Source organism: Gossypium arboreum, chromosome 2 (assembly GCF_025698485.1).
Source record: "Gossypium arboreum isolate Shixiya-1 chromosome 2, ASM2569848v2, whole genome shotgun sequence".
NCBI classification, from domain to species: Eukaryota; Viridiplantae; Streptophyta; class Magnoliopsida; order Malvales; family Malvaceae; genus Gossypium; species Gossypium arboreum.
In genome coordinates, this window is record NC_069071.1 from 111,791,369 (window position 1) to 111,808,094 (window position 16,726).

Sequence of the window (16,726 nt, forward strand, 5' to 3'; positions counted from 1 at the left end):
TCAAAAAAAATAGAAATCAGTGGAGTTTGGTCTCGGGACATGATTTTATTTTCTCGAAACACACTGTCAAACATTAATTCTTAAAGATAATTACCATCTATAATGCAGGTATATGGTTATAGATGACGGTTGATATGTTATTATGAATAATCTTTATATGTTAAACTTATGAAATTGTATTGAACTAGTTTGAGTTGCTTAGGCAACGTATTGTGACATCACATATCCAGATTTAACAATCAGGTCGAATGTGAGGTGTTATAGGCAAATATTTAAATTTACTTTAAAGTTATTTAGAGTTTTTGTTTTATTTAAAAATTATTTAAGAAAACATTTATTTGAAGACATGTCAAAAGCTTTACAGGAGACTGATCGACAAAACAATTTATTACAAGTAATGTAGCTTTGGATTAAGCTTTATTTTCCTTATTTAATAAAATATTGTTCAAAGAGTAAAACAGTGGACTTGATGGTTTATTCAAAAAGTGCTGCGAATCCCATCTTCCATGATTGATTGCTGAGACTATACCCTCCATCGAGTGGTAAGTTGACACCACTGATAAATTTAGCCTCATCACTTGCCAAATACAGTGCTGCGTGTGCAAAATCTTCAGGCTCCAATACAGTGCCTTTCAACACTGCTGAAGCCGCAATCATCTCCTCTCCCTTCTTCTTATCGGGTATCCCAATTGATTTTTGGAACATCGGAGTCGAAATTGCATGAGGTGAAATACAGTTGACTCTAATTCCATGCTCACCTAACTCCACGGCCAAGCTCTTCGTCAACCCTGCAACGGCATGCTTCGATGCCTTGTATGCATGGGGGCTACCGAAGCTGATTTTTGAAGCAAGACTTGAAGTGAATAGTATGCAACCTTTCTTGGCCGGAACCATGACCCTGGCAGCATACTTGGCACCCAAGAAACCACCCAACACATTGATATCAAACACTCTCTTGAAGTCCTCCGTGCTGGCGTGTGTCACTCTTGCTTCGTTGTCACCAAGAGTGCCGGCATTAACACTCTCTTGAAGTCCTCCGTGCTGGCGTGTGTCACTCTTGCTTCGTTGTCACCAAGAGTGCCGGCATTGTTGAACATGATATCGAGCTTTCCGTACTTGGAGACAGCCAAGTTTACGGTATTTTCAACATCGGATTCGCATGTTATATCGCAGTGGACATAGCTGATGTTTTCAGTTCCAAGCTCTTGGCAAACAGAGTCGCCCAATTCGTCTTGAATATCAGCAATGAGAACCTTGGCTCCATGTTTGACAAATAGTGTGGCTGTGCACTTTCCTAAGCCACTGGCACCACCAGTAATCAGTGCCACCTAGCCGTCTAGTCTATATCAGACAAAGAAATAGGTTTAGATACTAAAATTCGGACCCGAACCTATTCGATATAATCTCTTAAGAGACTAATTACATCAACCAGCTTAACTAAGCTTTGGATTCAACTTTTTTTCACTTAGAAAACACATTGGTACCATGTTAATTTTGATCCTAATTAAAAATAACTTAATTAATCTGATGTAATTAATCTGGTTCTAAACCAAACCAAATCAAAACCATTCATAAAAAAATCAATAACCTAAAGCCGTTTAACTTAAACATGAAAATAATTCAAATAAATAATGACCTAAATTTACATTACTCAAAGCCAACATGCAACCAAAATGATTTAAATCTGAGATGATCCGAAAATCTAAAAACTCTAAATAACTCGCCCAGTATTAACACAATTAGAAACCAACCCAACCCCTGAATAGAAATTACCTCTTGATTACTGAAGATTCGGAACTCATAGTAGGTGACAAGAAAATAAACGCTCGCTTTTGATTGGAATGCTTGGGACCGTGTGTTTCAATTGGATGTTATTCTGGTCTTTTATAGCTTCAGGGAGGGTAACAATGTTCAAAAAAATCAACAATGGCATCCTCCTAGTTCGTACGCCTTCATTATAAAAATACTATATTTTATAACTTTGAAGTCAATGATCCAAAAAGAAAGTTGAAGTCTCGATTATGACTTTTCTAATTAATCACCCTTGACTCGGAATATGTCGGGACTCTCCAATTACCTAATTACATTTTTTTAAATACAAATGTTTTTTACCATATCCATACATATGAAGCATATATTTTATCATTAGCCAAGTATTTTGACTCGGTTAGGTTTCATAAATTAAATGATATTGATTGAAAGTACGTAAGCACAATACCAATAATTGAACTGCATTTCAACGTAACTCAAAGAGCCATTAATCAATCAGCGCCGCATAGGAGTAGGGACTTGGTTATATATTGTCAAGTTTATGTTTTTTTATTTCATGGTTTATTTTGATTTTTTTTATATTGTAAAAAAAATAAATTAAAAATAATTATAAAAAGTTTGGAAGTAAAAAAAATAAACCTCATCAATCAAGTAATTTTTTATCAAATTTTTTCATCAAATTAAGTCTTTATCGACAATGAATTAATGCTTATGACATGTAGCATGCATAATGAATGTTGATGTGCCTTGCTAGGTTAAAATTATAAAATTATTATAGAAATCATTATATTCTTATAAAAATTATTGAAAACGTATGCATGTAGCATGCATGCCATGGATCAGAACGAGGTAAACCAGGGCCTGCGGGATGTAGTAGAGTACAGAGGGATGATAAGGGTGTTGTAAAGGGTTTGTTCTCAGGCCCGCTTGGTGTGATGAACTCCAACGAAGATGAGTTACAACTTACATGCTGGCAAAAATGCTCTACGCCTCTTTAGCTCTTCGCAATGGTTACATAGGATATTGCTAGTAATTCTTTCACAACTGATAAGGTGGATGTGGTAATTCATACTTTTGATTCTAATCATATTTTTTTCATATGAGACTTTTAGTTATTGTGAGAAGGGGGATCAAAGGGTTAAAGTGTTAAAATTTCCAAAAGTTAGATCAGTTTTTGAAATTGAGGAGCAAAGAAAAATGGTAGAGGTAAAAAGAGTAAGAACAATTTTCCAAAACCAAAATCTTCAGGGGAAAAATTGCTAATGAATAGCTATCATATTCCGATTTTCAAAATCAAAAGAAGATATGATGGAAAGAGGCGACGGGGGCATGGAAATTTGAAATGAGGTCCAATATGGCCCCATATTTCAAATTTTAATATTTTTGTTTTATTCTCCAAAAATTTTGATGACATTCAATTTAGCCCCTCACTTGAAACCAAATTTTAATCCTTAATTCTAAAATCAAATTAAAATTTAACTTAGTTCTAGTGTCATGAGACTAGACTTTCAATCTCACAATTCATGTAGCCTTAGACGATTCTATCGTTTCAAATGTGCCTAAGTCAGTCTAACTACCATAAAGTGAAGATTCTCGCAGAATTCCTCCAAGGCACCAATTTATATAATGGAAGCAACTCAAGCCAAAAGGATGTTCAAAAGAACAGAATAACTACAGAAGAACAATGCATGAGAGGTGTTTGAGCAAATGCTATCAGAAAATTCTATTACTTTAAGAATTTAGGACACAATGGATAATTTACAACTGAGGGGGGGACTATCCATTTATAGTTGAACTCCCCCAAATCCAACGGTCTAGCTAAATTTACATCGATAGACGAGATGAAGCCTATCCCTACAATTAAGGGATTTACAAGATTACTATAACACCCCAAACCCGGCCTAAACGTTATGGCCGTATTTGGCAATGTCACACGATAGTGTTTTTGAAACCTCGTTGTTACGATGAAAATATTCCATGTTATTATCTTTAGTAAACCTTTTTTAGAACTTAGGAAGTCATCTTTATTCATTTAAAACAATTGTTTTGAAACATCCCTCGTTGTGGAAGCTTTAATAAAACAGTCTAAGTGATCATGCGTTTAGAAAATACTTTAACTTTTTGAAAACCTAATTTCCTACGACCAGCAGGTATAAATCCATAAAGTAAAATAAATAAATAAAAACCCAAATTTAAAACCAAAGTCCCAGAGGGTCCTTAAATTACAACCCAAATAATCAAATTATAAATCTTAAATTGAAAACCATGAAGTCTAAAAATTACTGTGGTCACTATTGAGTCCTCCGTAGCACCGATCCGTCTAAGTCTAGGGATTACCTGTGCACATTGAACAAAAAGGGTGAGTTTATGTAAACTCAGTGTGTAATCCCCCAGAAACAAACAAACAAGCAGTATTCATTGTGCACAATTGAACAATTTTGGGCCTAAGCCCTTTTTAGTATTAGTGACAGTTTGGGCCTTAGCCCATCTCAGTACAATGTAAAACATGCAGTAGGGCCTTAACCCATCACAGTATCACTAGCAGTAACAGTTATGCAGTAGCAAAATCCTACCCAACCAACCTTTACACACCATCTCCGTCCAACCCTACACTCCATATGGGGATATAATCAACCCACCCATCCCTACACTCCAAGTAGTACCAAATGCGGCACAAAACAGTAGTTTGCAGCTGAGCTGCTAGTAAATTAGGCTTAAAGCCTTTCAATACACTTCGTTCGAATAACAACCCCCAACACAATGCAATGCAACATACAATGAATGATATGCTATTATGCAATTTCAGTACATATATTCAATTCAGATATTAACATGCTCACTACAGATATCATTCAGTCAATTTCACACATTTAGGGGTCTATGTAGCGCTTACCGACCTTACAGTAGGTTCACAGTTGACTTGGGTGACTCGTGCAACCTTAGAAACATTTCGGTAGAAATGGGCTCACATGCTCATGTGATCTACCCGTCTGGCCTCACACTCTCGTGTGGCCTACTCGGCCCAAATTGGCCTTGGCCATGTGATCCATTTTTAAGGTAACCCATGCTAGCTAAATATTCATATATGTTTTCACTATTTACTTATATGTTTATTCAAAGCTGTCTATTTGAGTCATTGTCACTTAATTATTTATATCTTGAGCTACAGAATTCCAAATTAAGATCCGCTTGATGTTTTTGAAGCTAGACTCAAATACCTTTCTCCACAAAATTTTCAAAATTTATAGTTTATCAAATAAGTAAAGTAAAATCTTCAAATTTATCCCTATTCTACTGTTTGACAGCTTCAACCTTTCCTTACTAAAAATCATTTATCTCTTAGTACAGAATTTGGATGATGTTTCCATTTGTTTCTCTTGAAAATAGGCTCATTAAGGATTTAAACATATAAATTTAAGCCCCTAATTTTTTTTTTTACAATTTTTTATGATTTTCTAAAGTCAGAACAGGGGAACTCGAAATCATTCTGACCTTTTCCCACAAAATTTATTATATCTCATAATTTATAATTCCATTGCTTACACTGCTTCTTCCATGAAAAACTAGACTCAATAAAATTTAATTTCATATTTTATTCAACCTCACTCAATTTCCACTATTTTTGATGATTTTTCAAAGTTAGATTACTGTTGCTGTCCAAAACTATTTTAGTGCAAAATGTTAATTTCCAAGTTTATAACACCCTTATTTCCTTTCTCTACAATTTTCTTCACATCATTTTCTCTTATTTCTCTTATTTCTCGACAGCAAGCAATTTCGGCTTTTTTTCGAATCCCGTTTTCTACGTTTCAGGTACACACCTGGTATCGTTTCTGATGCATAAGCACTCCTAAGCCTTCAGAACCTAAAAATCGACCAACATATCTCTAGATTAATCACTTAATTCGTTTTTAATCAACCAATTTTGGAAGGAACTCAACTAAAAACCTAACAAAACCCTTACCTCACTTGAGTAACAAAGACTTCGCACAATCACAGCATCGATTCAAAACCACCAGCCCCTTGATTAACTCCTAAACACCAAAAAGGAATCCCCCTTTTAGAGATTAACCAAGAATGATTAACAATAGCCAAAACTGTTGCTTACCGAACACGCGTAACCAACGATGAACAACAGAATCAATTGGGAAAAAAAAAAGAAACTGAAGAGGAAAAAATAATGGAAACTTCGGCAGCAACTAGAGGAAAGAATCGGCAGAGGAGAGAAAAAAAAAGAAGAAGAAGAAAACGTCAGAAAAAGTTTGGGGAATTGGAGAGAAAACCGAAACTCTATCATTATTTTTTTTTGCAACAAAAAGATAATCAGATTATCTTCTACCCCAATTATCTCTTAAATCACTCCCTATTAACCCACCAAAACACAACTGCTTAGAATTTTGCCCCAACACAACTCTTAGCCAAAATTGGAGCAAAAATACTATATCCATGCCATCACAAAGAATTAAACACAAGACCTCCAACACTCCAACACTCCACTTAACCACCAAACCAACAGACCCATTCTGATATAAACTTACCAACAATTAAACTTAAGCCCTTTGCACAAGGTTAAGGCTTTATTTATAAAAATACCAAAATTTGCCCAAGTAAGGCTTGAACTTGGGACCTTTCACACACACCCAGAACACTTAACCACTAAAGCAGATACACACTTGTGTGTCACACATACACGAAATCAAAAATTAAAATTTTGGGGCGTTAGAATTACATAATCAAATATTATTAAATATTATACTACTCAATCTTCTAAGATTAGTTTCCTTATTTACCAAGGTAGCCTAATTTCTCATATCTGCATCATTGGGCCACCCGAGCTTCAAACAGATAAGCTTTTTCATCAGTTCTTTGAATCAGGCCAGTTCTCGTGGGTCGAATGATCCCCATCTAACTGATAGACCTCAATGGGATGCATTTTGTGCAATGTTAATGAGTTTTGAACTGCAGCCTGAGACACTAGAATTAGATTAATAGGTCAATTTAACTTAAAATCACATAAGCCCTTATTTCAATAAAATAAATGTCCAAAAAATTCGATGTTGAAAAGCACAAACAAAATTAGGTGTTTACAATCACCCCTCTATGCATGTTGCTTGCTAGTAAGGAACATGCAAAGATGAAGACTCATAACTATTTTTTACTTTAAAAAAAACAACCAAAAAAAATAAGGTTCTTAAAAAATGAAGTGAATCTATCAGTAGGATTTTTTGTGAAAAAGAAGAATGGATGGAGCTCAAAACTTTGAAAAACTAAGGGTGAGATTAGATGGACGGTGGTTTACTTGCAGTTAGTGTAAAAATAGCAATGGCGGTGAGATTAGATACTGTAGAAATGCTGTAGCGTGAAACAAAAAGTAAGCTAAATGTAACGCACCCCACCACCCATCCAAACTCACCCTAATTGAACCTCACAACCGAGCCTCTAAATAGGCAACTAAATTGGGTTTCCAAAAGTAAATTGACTTCACTAATCGAGAATAGACCTCAAAACTAGGTCTTTAATGATAATGGATCTCAAAACTAGGTTTCTTAACACTATCTTGGATTTGTTATAATGTTATAATGAATCTTTATTTTGTTTTTTATCATATTCATATTAGATTCAGATCGAAAAAAATTGAACAATCAAATAAACTCAATTTTTTGCGGGTGAATATGTACTCTTTTTCTAATTCAATTGTCGGGTTGACCCATGACCTTTCAGAATCTCTAGTTTGTTCCGCCATCCTTCCTGATAAATCATTAAGATTCGTTTTCAATAGAATCCTCTGCATTCAAAACTAAATTGTTTTTTAATATAAGAAAACAATTAAGACACATTTAAGATTCTTTATTAGTGTTATAATTTATAAAGATGGATGAAAATGAAGACTAACTTTCCGAAGGATTTCATATCATGATTAAGGCTACTAGAGTTTGAAAATTCAAATTAGCACGTCTTGTTTTCCACAGAGACTGCAACTAACACCTGCTATAATTACATATTGATTAAGAAAGCATACATCACAGACCGATCGACAAAACAATTTATTACAAGTACTGTAATTTTGGGTAATTTTTATTTTCCTTTTGAAGAAAATTTTGTTCAAAGATTAAAATAAAGGACTTGTTGGTTTATCCAAAAAGTGCTGCAAATCCCATCTTCCATGACTGATTGCTGAGATTATACCCTCCATCGACAGGCACGTTAACACCACTGATGAATTTAGCCTCATCGCTTGCCAAATACAGTGCTGCATGTGCAAAATCTTCAGGTTCCAATACGGTGCCTTTCAACACAGCTGAAGCCGCAATCATCTCCTCTCCCTTCTTCTTATCCAACAACCCCAGTGTTGTTTGGAACAATGGGGTCACAGTTGCGTGAGGTGAAATGCAATTAACTCTAATTCCATGCTCACCTAACTCCACGGCCAAGCTCTTCGTCAACCCTACGACGCCATGCTTCGATGCCTTGTATGCATGGGGCAGACCGATGCTGATTTTTGAAGAAATACTCGACGAGAAGAGAATGCAACCTTTCTTGGCCGGAACCATGACCTTGGCTGCATACTTGGCTCCTAAGAAACCACCCAAGACATTGATATCGAACACTCTCTTGAAGTTGTCAGTGCTGGCGTCTGTCACTCTGACTTCACCATCACCAATAAGGCCTGCATTGTTGAACATGATATCGAGTTTTCCATACTTGGAGACCGCTAAGTTTACGGCATTTTCGACATCAGATTCGCATGTTACATCACAATGGACATAGCTGAAGTTTTCATTTCCAAGCTCTTTGCAAAGGGAGTGGCCCAATTCGTCTTGAATATCAGCAATCAGAACCTTGGCTCCATGTTTGAGAAATAGCCTGGCTGAACACTCTCCTAAGCCACTGGCACCACCAGTTATCAGTGCCACCTTACCATCTAGCCTGTATCAAACAAAGTAGAAAAAAAGTTGATATAGTAAAAATCCACCTTATCAACATTCAACGATCTAAAATCAACTCGACTTGCCAAATTGAAAAATTTAAATCCAATATAGTGAAATATGAATTTATGGAATGCAAGGATTTAGTTACCTCTTGGTTACTAAAGACTCGGGACCCATCGTAGTTTGTGGAGAAAATAGACCCTCGCCTTTGCTTTTTCTTTTGATTGCAATGCTTGGGATGCTGTGGTTTCACGTCCTGTTATTCTGCTATTTATAGCTTCAGGGATTGTTCTGAAAGATCAAAAATGGCGTCGTTCTTGTTTGTATGCTTTCATTTTAAAAATAATATATTTACTATAAACAATAATCTTGCGTCCAAAAATTGAACTCCTCCATGTTTGCTACTTTCAAGTCTACTCGACAAAATATTTTTCCATTATTTTTGCTTTGACTTATAACATGTTGGGACTTGTCAATATGGGCGGTAAAAGATTTCTACTATATTCCTTATTGATTTGTTTTTGCTTTCACTTATAAATTAAATTTGAAATTTCAATTTGAAATTTGAAATTTGAAAAATAAATAAATTAAATTTTAAAAGATAAAAGTAAAGAGACTAATAACATAATTTATAATATATTTTAAACTTTTATTTAACTTGTATCTATATTAAAATTTTTGATAAAGTTAAAAGTAAAGTTTGCTCTCTCTAGCACGTCTCTGTCTGTTCTCTCTGGCAGGTTTTAGGTTTTTTTTTTTTGTTTATTGTCTTTGTTTTGACTAGTCGGCTTGGTGCAGCCCTACTGTTATCTACTATTTCCTTTGGACAATTGCAACATTTAATCAAATTGAATCTCAATTATGGAATTTGATTTTTCTGAATTATCGATTAATGAGGAAGATGAGGTTGTGCAAATACAAGTGGAATCAAATACAGATAGGGAGATGGGGTTCTTTCAATTAGTGGGTTGCTTTCTAACAGCTAGCATCATTCATTTTCCAGTGATGAAAAGTACCATGACAAATCTGTGGCATCCTATCCGAGGTGTTCAAATTCGAGATATGGGGGGAAAAGGGTATTTGTTTCAATTTTTTCATTTTATGGACATGGAAAGAGTTTTAAAAGGTTCCCCATGGACCTTTAATAACCATTTATTGATGTTATATAAGCTACAGCATGAGGAGGATCCATTGAAAGTTCCTTTAATTTTTACACCCTTTTGGGTTCAGATCCATGATATTCCTATTGGTTTTTTCTCTGAACGTTTGGCAGTGCAACTGGAGAATTTTATAGGGGTTTTTATGGAGTATGATGGCTCTAAGTTGAGGAAAGAAAATTGTAATTTTATGAGGTTAAGAGTTCAAGTTGATATATGATGCCCTTTGAAAAGAAAGAATAGCTTATGTTTAATGGACAGTGTTCATATGTTCAATTTAAATAAGAACGTCTGTTTCTTTTTTGTTTTTATTGAGGGCGTTTGGGGCCTAGTGATTCATTTTGTGATGCAAAAATAGCGTTAGGAGTGGAAGTTGCAGAAATAGGATGGGATTCAACGTTGCGGGCTCAATCTCGAAGGGCTCTGGCTATGATAAGTGTTTGGTTATGTGAGGAAGGGAAGGAATAATGGGGCAGAAATCAGTGGGATGTCAAATTTTAGGGAGTACTTTGGGAGTTCTTGGGAAGAAAGTGGGAATTAGGAGTAACATAGATCCTATTTTGAGTACAAATTTGGAGGGGAGATTGTATAATTCCCACCCTGAAGGTGAAAACTCAGGGATGGTATATTTCTCTAATGCAATGGATCATGATCTTAAAGATAGAGTGCTAATTGGGGAGGAAGGTAAAAAGATACAAAGAGGGGACATTGAAGGATTAACAAGAAGAGAAGAGGTCAACTCCATGGCAGTAATAAATAAGGGTTCAAGGGAAGCCAACCATTTATCATCGGCGGTTGCCAAGAGGTAAGATGATCGGGTGCAATGAAAATCACAAGCTAGAATGTCTGTGACTTGGGGAGCCAACAGACAGTTCGAAGACTTCGACACACGTTGAAGTTACATAATCTCCAAATGGTCTTCTTTATGGAGACAACAATTGGAAGGAGTCAAATGGAAAAAGTTTGAAGAATATATGGTTTTTTCAATGGGATTGAATTTGAATCAATTGGTTCTAGAGGTGGGTTATGTTTAGCATGGAATGGGGATATCAGTGTTTTACTTCAAAGCTTTTCGACTAGACATATTGATATGGTAATAGATAATGTGGATGAAGGTAATAAATGAAGATTTACCGGGTTTTATGGATCTCCTTATCACCAAGATAGAGATGCATCGTGGGCTCTTTTAAGACAATTGCATGTAGCTTGGGAACTTCCATAGATGGTAAGTGGGGATTTCAATGAAATCCTATATGGGTTTGAGAAAAGGGGTGGCTTACCTAGCGAGGAGGGAAGAATGGAAGCTTTTCGAAAGGTGCTGAAAGATTGTAATTTAATGGATATGGGCTTTTCTGGAAATTGGTTCACATTGGAGAGGGGTAATTTGCTAAAGACTAATATCCAAGAACGTTTAGATAGAGGTGTAGCTAGTGACAGCTGGTTATCATTATTCCCAGATTATCAAATCCAATATCTATCTTATGCCTTCTCTGACCACTATCCACTATTCATCAATACAAAATGTAAAGATAAAAGGCGAATGGAGAGAAGGTTCAAATTTGAAGCATGGTGGGTGATGGAGGATTCATTTATTGGTGAAGTCAAGAGTATTTGAGAAAATTTTTCAAGTGACTTATTAAACAAACTAGAGTGTGTTAAAAGAGGGTTGCATAAATGGGCCTCTGGAATTCGATATCGTAGAAAAGTGAAGAAGGAGATGTTAAATCTAAAGCTGACAAAATTGCTTGAAAAAGAAAGAAGTGATGAAAATCTAGCAGAAGTTATTGATACAAAAGTGGAACTTAATTTTGAGATTGAAAAAGATGAGCGGTATTGGGAACAAAGGGCGAGAGTTAATTGGCTAAAATAAAGAGACAAAAATACTTCCTTTTTTCATAAGCAGGCGACACAGAGGTGGAGGAAGAATTGTATCCACAATTTACAATATGACGATGGAATGGAAACTGAAGTTATTGAAGAAATGGAAGAGATAGCAAGATCGTATTTTCAGCATTTGTTTCTAGCCAGAAGGAGAGGGAACTATAACCATATTTTATCGAGTATTGATCGTTGCATTTTTTAGGAAGACAATTCAAAACTTAAGGCTAAATATAAGAATGAGGAGATCCACGAGGCATTGAAAGAAATGGGCCCTACAAAAGCACCAGGAGAGGATGGTTTTTCAGTATTATTTTATCAGAAGTGTTGATCAATTATTGGAGAAGATGTCACATCTTATTGCCTCAACCTACTGAATGAAGGTACGGATCTAAGTTTAATCAATAAGACAAATATTGTGTTAATCCTGAAAATTGCGAATCCCTCGAATATAACTTAATTTCGACCTATTAGTTTGTGTAATGTGTTATACAAATTGATAGCTAAAGTTATTGCTAATCGTCTCCAAATTGTGATAGATAAATGTATTGATTCAGCACAAAGTGCTTTTGTGCCGAGGATATTGATTTTTGATAATGTGATACTGGCCTATGAACTTCTTCATACTCTAAAGCACAAAAGAATAGGGAAGAAAGGGTTTATGGCGGTGAAGTTGGATATGAGTAAGGCGTATGATAGGGTTTAATGGAGTTTCGTGGAAGGGATAATGAAAAAAAAGGGATTTGATTTAGATTGTGTAGATTCGCTAATGAAATGTGCAACTATAGTATCTTATTCGGTAGTTTTTAATGGGTTTACCGAATACACTTTCAATCCTTTTAGAAGCTTTAGATAGGGAGATCCTTTAAGTCTATTTTTATTTTTATTTTGTGGGGAAGGCCTATCTAGTCTTATGATATCAGCAATGAAAGAAAAAAATACTTCGTGGAGTTAAGGCAAGCAGAAATGGCCCTCAGGTTTCACATTTATTTTTTGCAGATGATTGCATTTTGTTTAGAAAGGCTACAGAAAGAGGAGCGACTTTATTGAAGTAGATTTTGCACGAATACGAATGTTGCTCGGGGCAAAAGGTTAATTACTCTAAATCTAGTATTTTCTTCAGCTCTAATACACAAGAAAAGGGATAAAAGAATAATAACTAGAGTGCTTGGAGTACGTTGTTCAACTGATCCAGAACGGTACTTGGGTTTGCCTAATTTAGTGGGGAACAGGAAGAAAGTGTGTTTTCAAAATTTGAAAGATAGATTGCAACAGCGAATTGATAATTAGAGTATTAAACATCTTTCTCAAGGAGGTAAGGAGGTTTTCATTAAGGCAGCTCTTCAATCCATTCCAACTTATCCTATGGCGTGTTTTCTACTTCCTAAGTCCTTTTGTACAGAATTGGAGAGATTAATAGCAAAGTTCTGGTGGCAAAAAAACAGGGGTAATAAGGGTATTCATTAGTGTGCCTCGAAGGATATGTGTTTTTTCAAAGAGGAAGGTGGTCTTAGATTCTGAAAACTTGACAAATTTAATATCGCATTACTAGCTAAACAGGGTTGGAGTTTAATTACTTATCCAAATTCATTGTTAGCAAGAGTTTTGAAAGCTAAGTATTAACCGTCGACAGATTGCTTAAATGTGTGATTAAGGAACCTACCTTCACTTACCTGGAAGAGTATCTAGTCAACTAGAGGAGTTCTGGAAAAATGCTTGTGTTGGAAGATTGGCAAGGGGGATCGTATTTCCATCTGGGCCGATTTCTGGATACCAGGTTATGAAGAGGAAAAGTTGCAGCATCACAAAGGAAATGCAGATATTGAGTTAGTTTCAAATTTGATTGAGGAAGAAAATAGAACATGGAAAGTAGATATAATTTTTAATACCTTTAATACGGATATTGCAAAAAAAATTTTGTTGATCCCAGTGGCGAGGTCTGTACATGATGATTTCCAAGTTTGGGGTAGAGAACCATTAGGCAATTTTTCGGTTGGAAATGCCTATAAACTATTACAGAAGACTACTCTAGTTCCTAGTAATAATATAATTCCAAGAATGAAGCTTGGTGTCCCAGATGTCGGCAGCTTGAGGAGGATAGTAATTGTGACAGCCCTAATTTGACCCTAGTCGAAAAATGGTTTCGGGACCACAAAACCGAGTCACAAAATTATTTAAATGCTCTTTTCTATGTTTATTATATGTGAAGTTTCATGTGTGAAAGTATCGTGTCTTAATTTTGTCATTTGAATGTGGAATTATTAAAAAGGACTTATGTGAGAAACTTGAAAATGTGATAGGTTAATTTGTAGTGGCCAAATATTGTATGGTTTAAAATATGGGGACTTGCATGTCAAATACCCCCTTCCTTAAGTTAGTGGACGGAAAGGTTAGTGGATGATTGACATTTTATGTCTTTTATATTAATTAATTAAATGTTTAATGGATTAATAATATGAAATATGAATTTTTATTAAAAGAAAAGGGTGATAAAAACAAAGTTGGTTCATCTTTTTCTTCTTCCATTGTCGTACCTAAAGAAAGAAAAGAAGAAATTGAAGTTAAGGCATTCGGTCACCTTTAAGTTGATTAAGGTATGTTTAATGCTCTTTCATTGAAAAATCTTTGTATATTTGGAGTGGTCATCAAGTATAGAAGCTAGCTCATGGCAAAAAATATTTTGTAAATTGATGAAGATGACATTCGGTCATGGATGTTTGTATTTCTTTGATGTTGTTTTTGATGCTTTTGTGTATTGAGGGTTGATAATAGATGAGTTGAGCTTGGTAAAATTGAATAATTGTGGCTTAATTGTTTAATGGAAATTGGCTATTATGGTGAAATGCAAAGTTAATATTTAGTTACTAGTATTTATATGTGTGTTAGCCGAATTTGAACTTGAATAATGATTTGAGCAAATGTTGAGTATTAAAATGTTAGAAAAAGAATATTTGCCGTTTAAGTGATTTGAGAAAAGGATGTTTGAATGTCTAAAGGTTCTGCTTTATGCATTAATGATATGATTTTGAATAATATAAGCTTAATGGAATGTAAGTTATATTTATGCATAGGTGAAATTGTATATTCGGTCAACCTAGGTTTCTATGATATTGAAAATGGAAATTAATCATGTTAAGTGACGAATGGTAGTTGACTAAGGATTAATATGTATCTTACATATAAATGTTCGGATGATGATTGATAGGTGGGAAATAAGTATAGTTATGAAGTATAAATATGTTAAGAAGAATGAATTATGCATTTGGTCTTAAGGATGTGTACAAAGGAAATGTTAAATTGTTTGTATTTTAAGGCCGAATGTGTTTAAGGTTAAAGGATGAATTAATTAATTGTATTTGGGATGAATAGACATAAAAAAAAATGCCGAATGTAATATTTGGTCAAGGAATGGTTCAAATTGGTGAAAATAGAAAGGTCAAAGATGACCTATAATGTATATGACTTTTGTTTACTATGATCTATATGTGTGAAAGTCGAATATATATATATTATATTTTTGAAGTAATGCTTGAATAGTCGAATAATGACTAGGTTAAAATTGTTGAATTTAAGCTCAAGAGCATAAAGGGGCAAATTCGGATAAGGGGAAAGCTAAAGTAGTTGAATAGCCGACCCGTAGTTGTTCGAAAATACTCGAGGTAAGTTTTAAGTATTTAAATATAAGTTATTTGTGAATGAATCATGGTATGTCACGAGAATTTAGCCATACTTTTAGTATATATACATATATATACATGCATAAAGCCGAATGGTATGCATGAAAGTGAAATAAGGAAATTGTTATGATCATATTGCCGTAAGTTATATTCATGAGACGGAAGATATGTAATGGTAAATTAAGAAGCAATAGTGTGATAGTTATTAAGTGATTATACATGAATAAAGTCTAAGTGGACTAATGTGATTAACTTGTGTGAAATGCATAAATACAAGAAGGGCATATATTATGATTTTGTGAAATTTATATTCGAATTATTATTCGGGCCTATAGCTCAGCAAGCTTTTAGCTGGTGAAATTGTTTGGGGCCATGAGCCTAGCAGGCATAATGCCGGTGAATGAGTTTCAGACTTAATGTCTAGCAGGCCTCGTGTCGGTGATAAGTTCAGGTTTATACCTAGCAGGCCTCGTGCCGGTGATAAGTTCAGGTTTATACCTATCAAGCTAATTGTCGGTGAAATAATAAAAGTCTATGAATATGAGATTTATGCTATACGGCATCTAGATTCGTTCGATAGATTAAATTGTCCAGGTACGTATAAATTGTTTATGCATATGAGGATAATGTGAATTAAATTACGAAGTGAAAAGAGAAGTATATGAAATGTGGTTGTGTATATTTATATTTGGCCATTTTGAATTTAGTACATGAAAATATATGTTATATATGTGATTATGATCATTGAAATTATATGTGAATGCAGTGCTCTGAATTAACTCTATAAAGTCGAATCAAAGAATTACTTCGAGTGGTGTGATTATGTAATTCGAACTTTGAAGAAATGATAAGTCAATGAAATGGATTTAATGTGGCTATGCATATTCGGCTAATTAGTGTTGCATTTGAATATGTTATATGTGAATAATGCGCAAAAATAAGTTTTGTTGTTTAAAGTACTTAAGACTTACAAAGCTTAATTGCTTACTGTGAATGTTTTTGTGTTTGTCCTATTTTATAGATCTTGTTTGAAAGCTACGAGCTCGGGGATTCAAGTCCAAAGTCATCCACACTATCGTCACTGTTTTGGTACTTTTTGATAGTTTATATTTTAAAAGATGGCATGTATAGGTTTAGCTCTCTTTTGAAACAAGTTATATTTTGAAATTGTAAATATTCTAGCCATGCGAAAATGGCTTGTTTAATTCCTAAACATGAGTATATGGTTCAATGGACTTATGTGTCGATTATTTTAAAATTTATTAGTTATTTTAATTTGGTTAAAATTTGTTCATGGTTGAAAGATCAAAGAAAC

At 34.6% G+C, this 16,726-nt stretch overlaps 1 protein-coding gene and 1 pseudogene across 1 annotated transcript; both read right to left on the reverse strand.

Annotated features, from left to right (window-relative positions):
• Window positions 1-277: 277 nt before the first annotated feature.
• LOC108466581 (short chain aldehyde dehydrogenase 1-like) lies at window positions 278-1,945 on the reverse strand (annotated as a pseudogene).
• Window positions 1,946-7,663: 5,718 nt separating this feature from the next.
• Window positions 7,664-8,975, reverse strand: LOC108466474 (short chain aldehyde dehydrogenase 1-like). Its single transcript, XM_017766837.2, has 2 exons — window positions 8,848-8,975; window positions 7,664-8,697 (listed from the first exon to the last, which is right to left on the reverse strand). The coding sequence occupies exons 1-2, from the start codon at window positions 8,874-8,876 to the stop codon at window positions 7,902-7,904; spliced, it is 825 nt and encodes a 274-aa protein (XP_017622326.1). The 5' UTR covers window positions 8,877-8,975; the 3' UTR covers window positions 7,664-7,901.
• Between the last annotated feature and the right edge of the window lie 7,751 nt (window positions 8,976-16,726).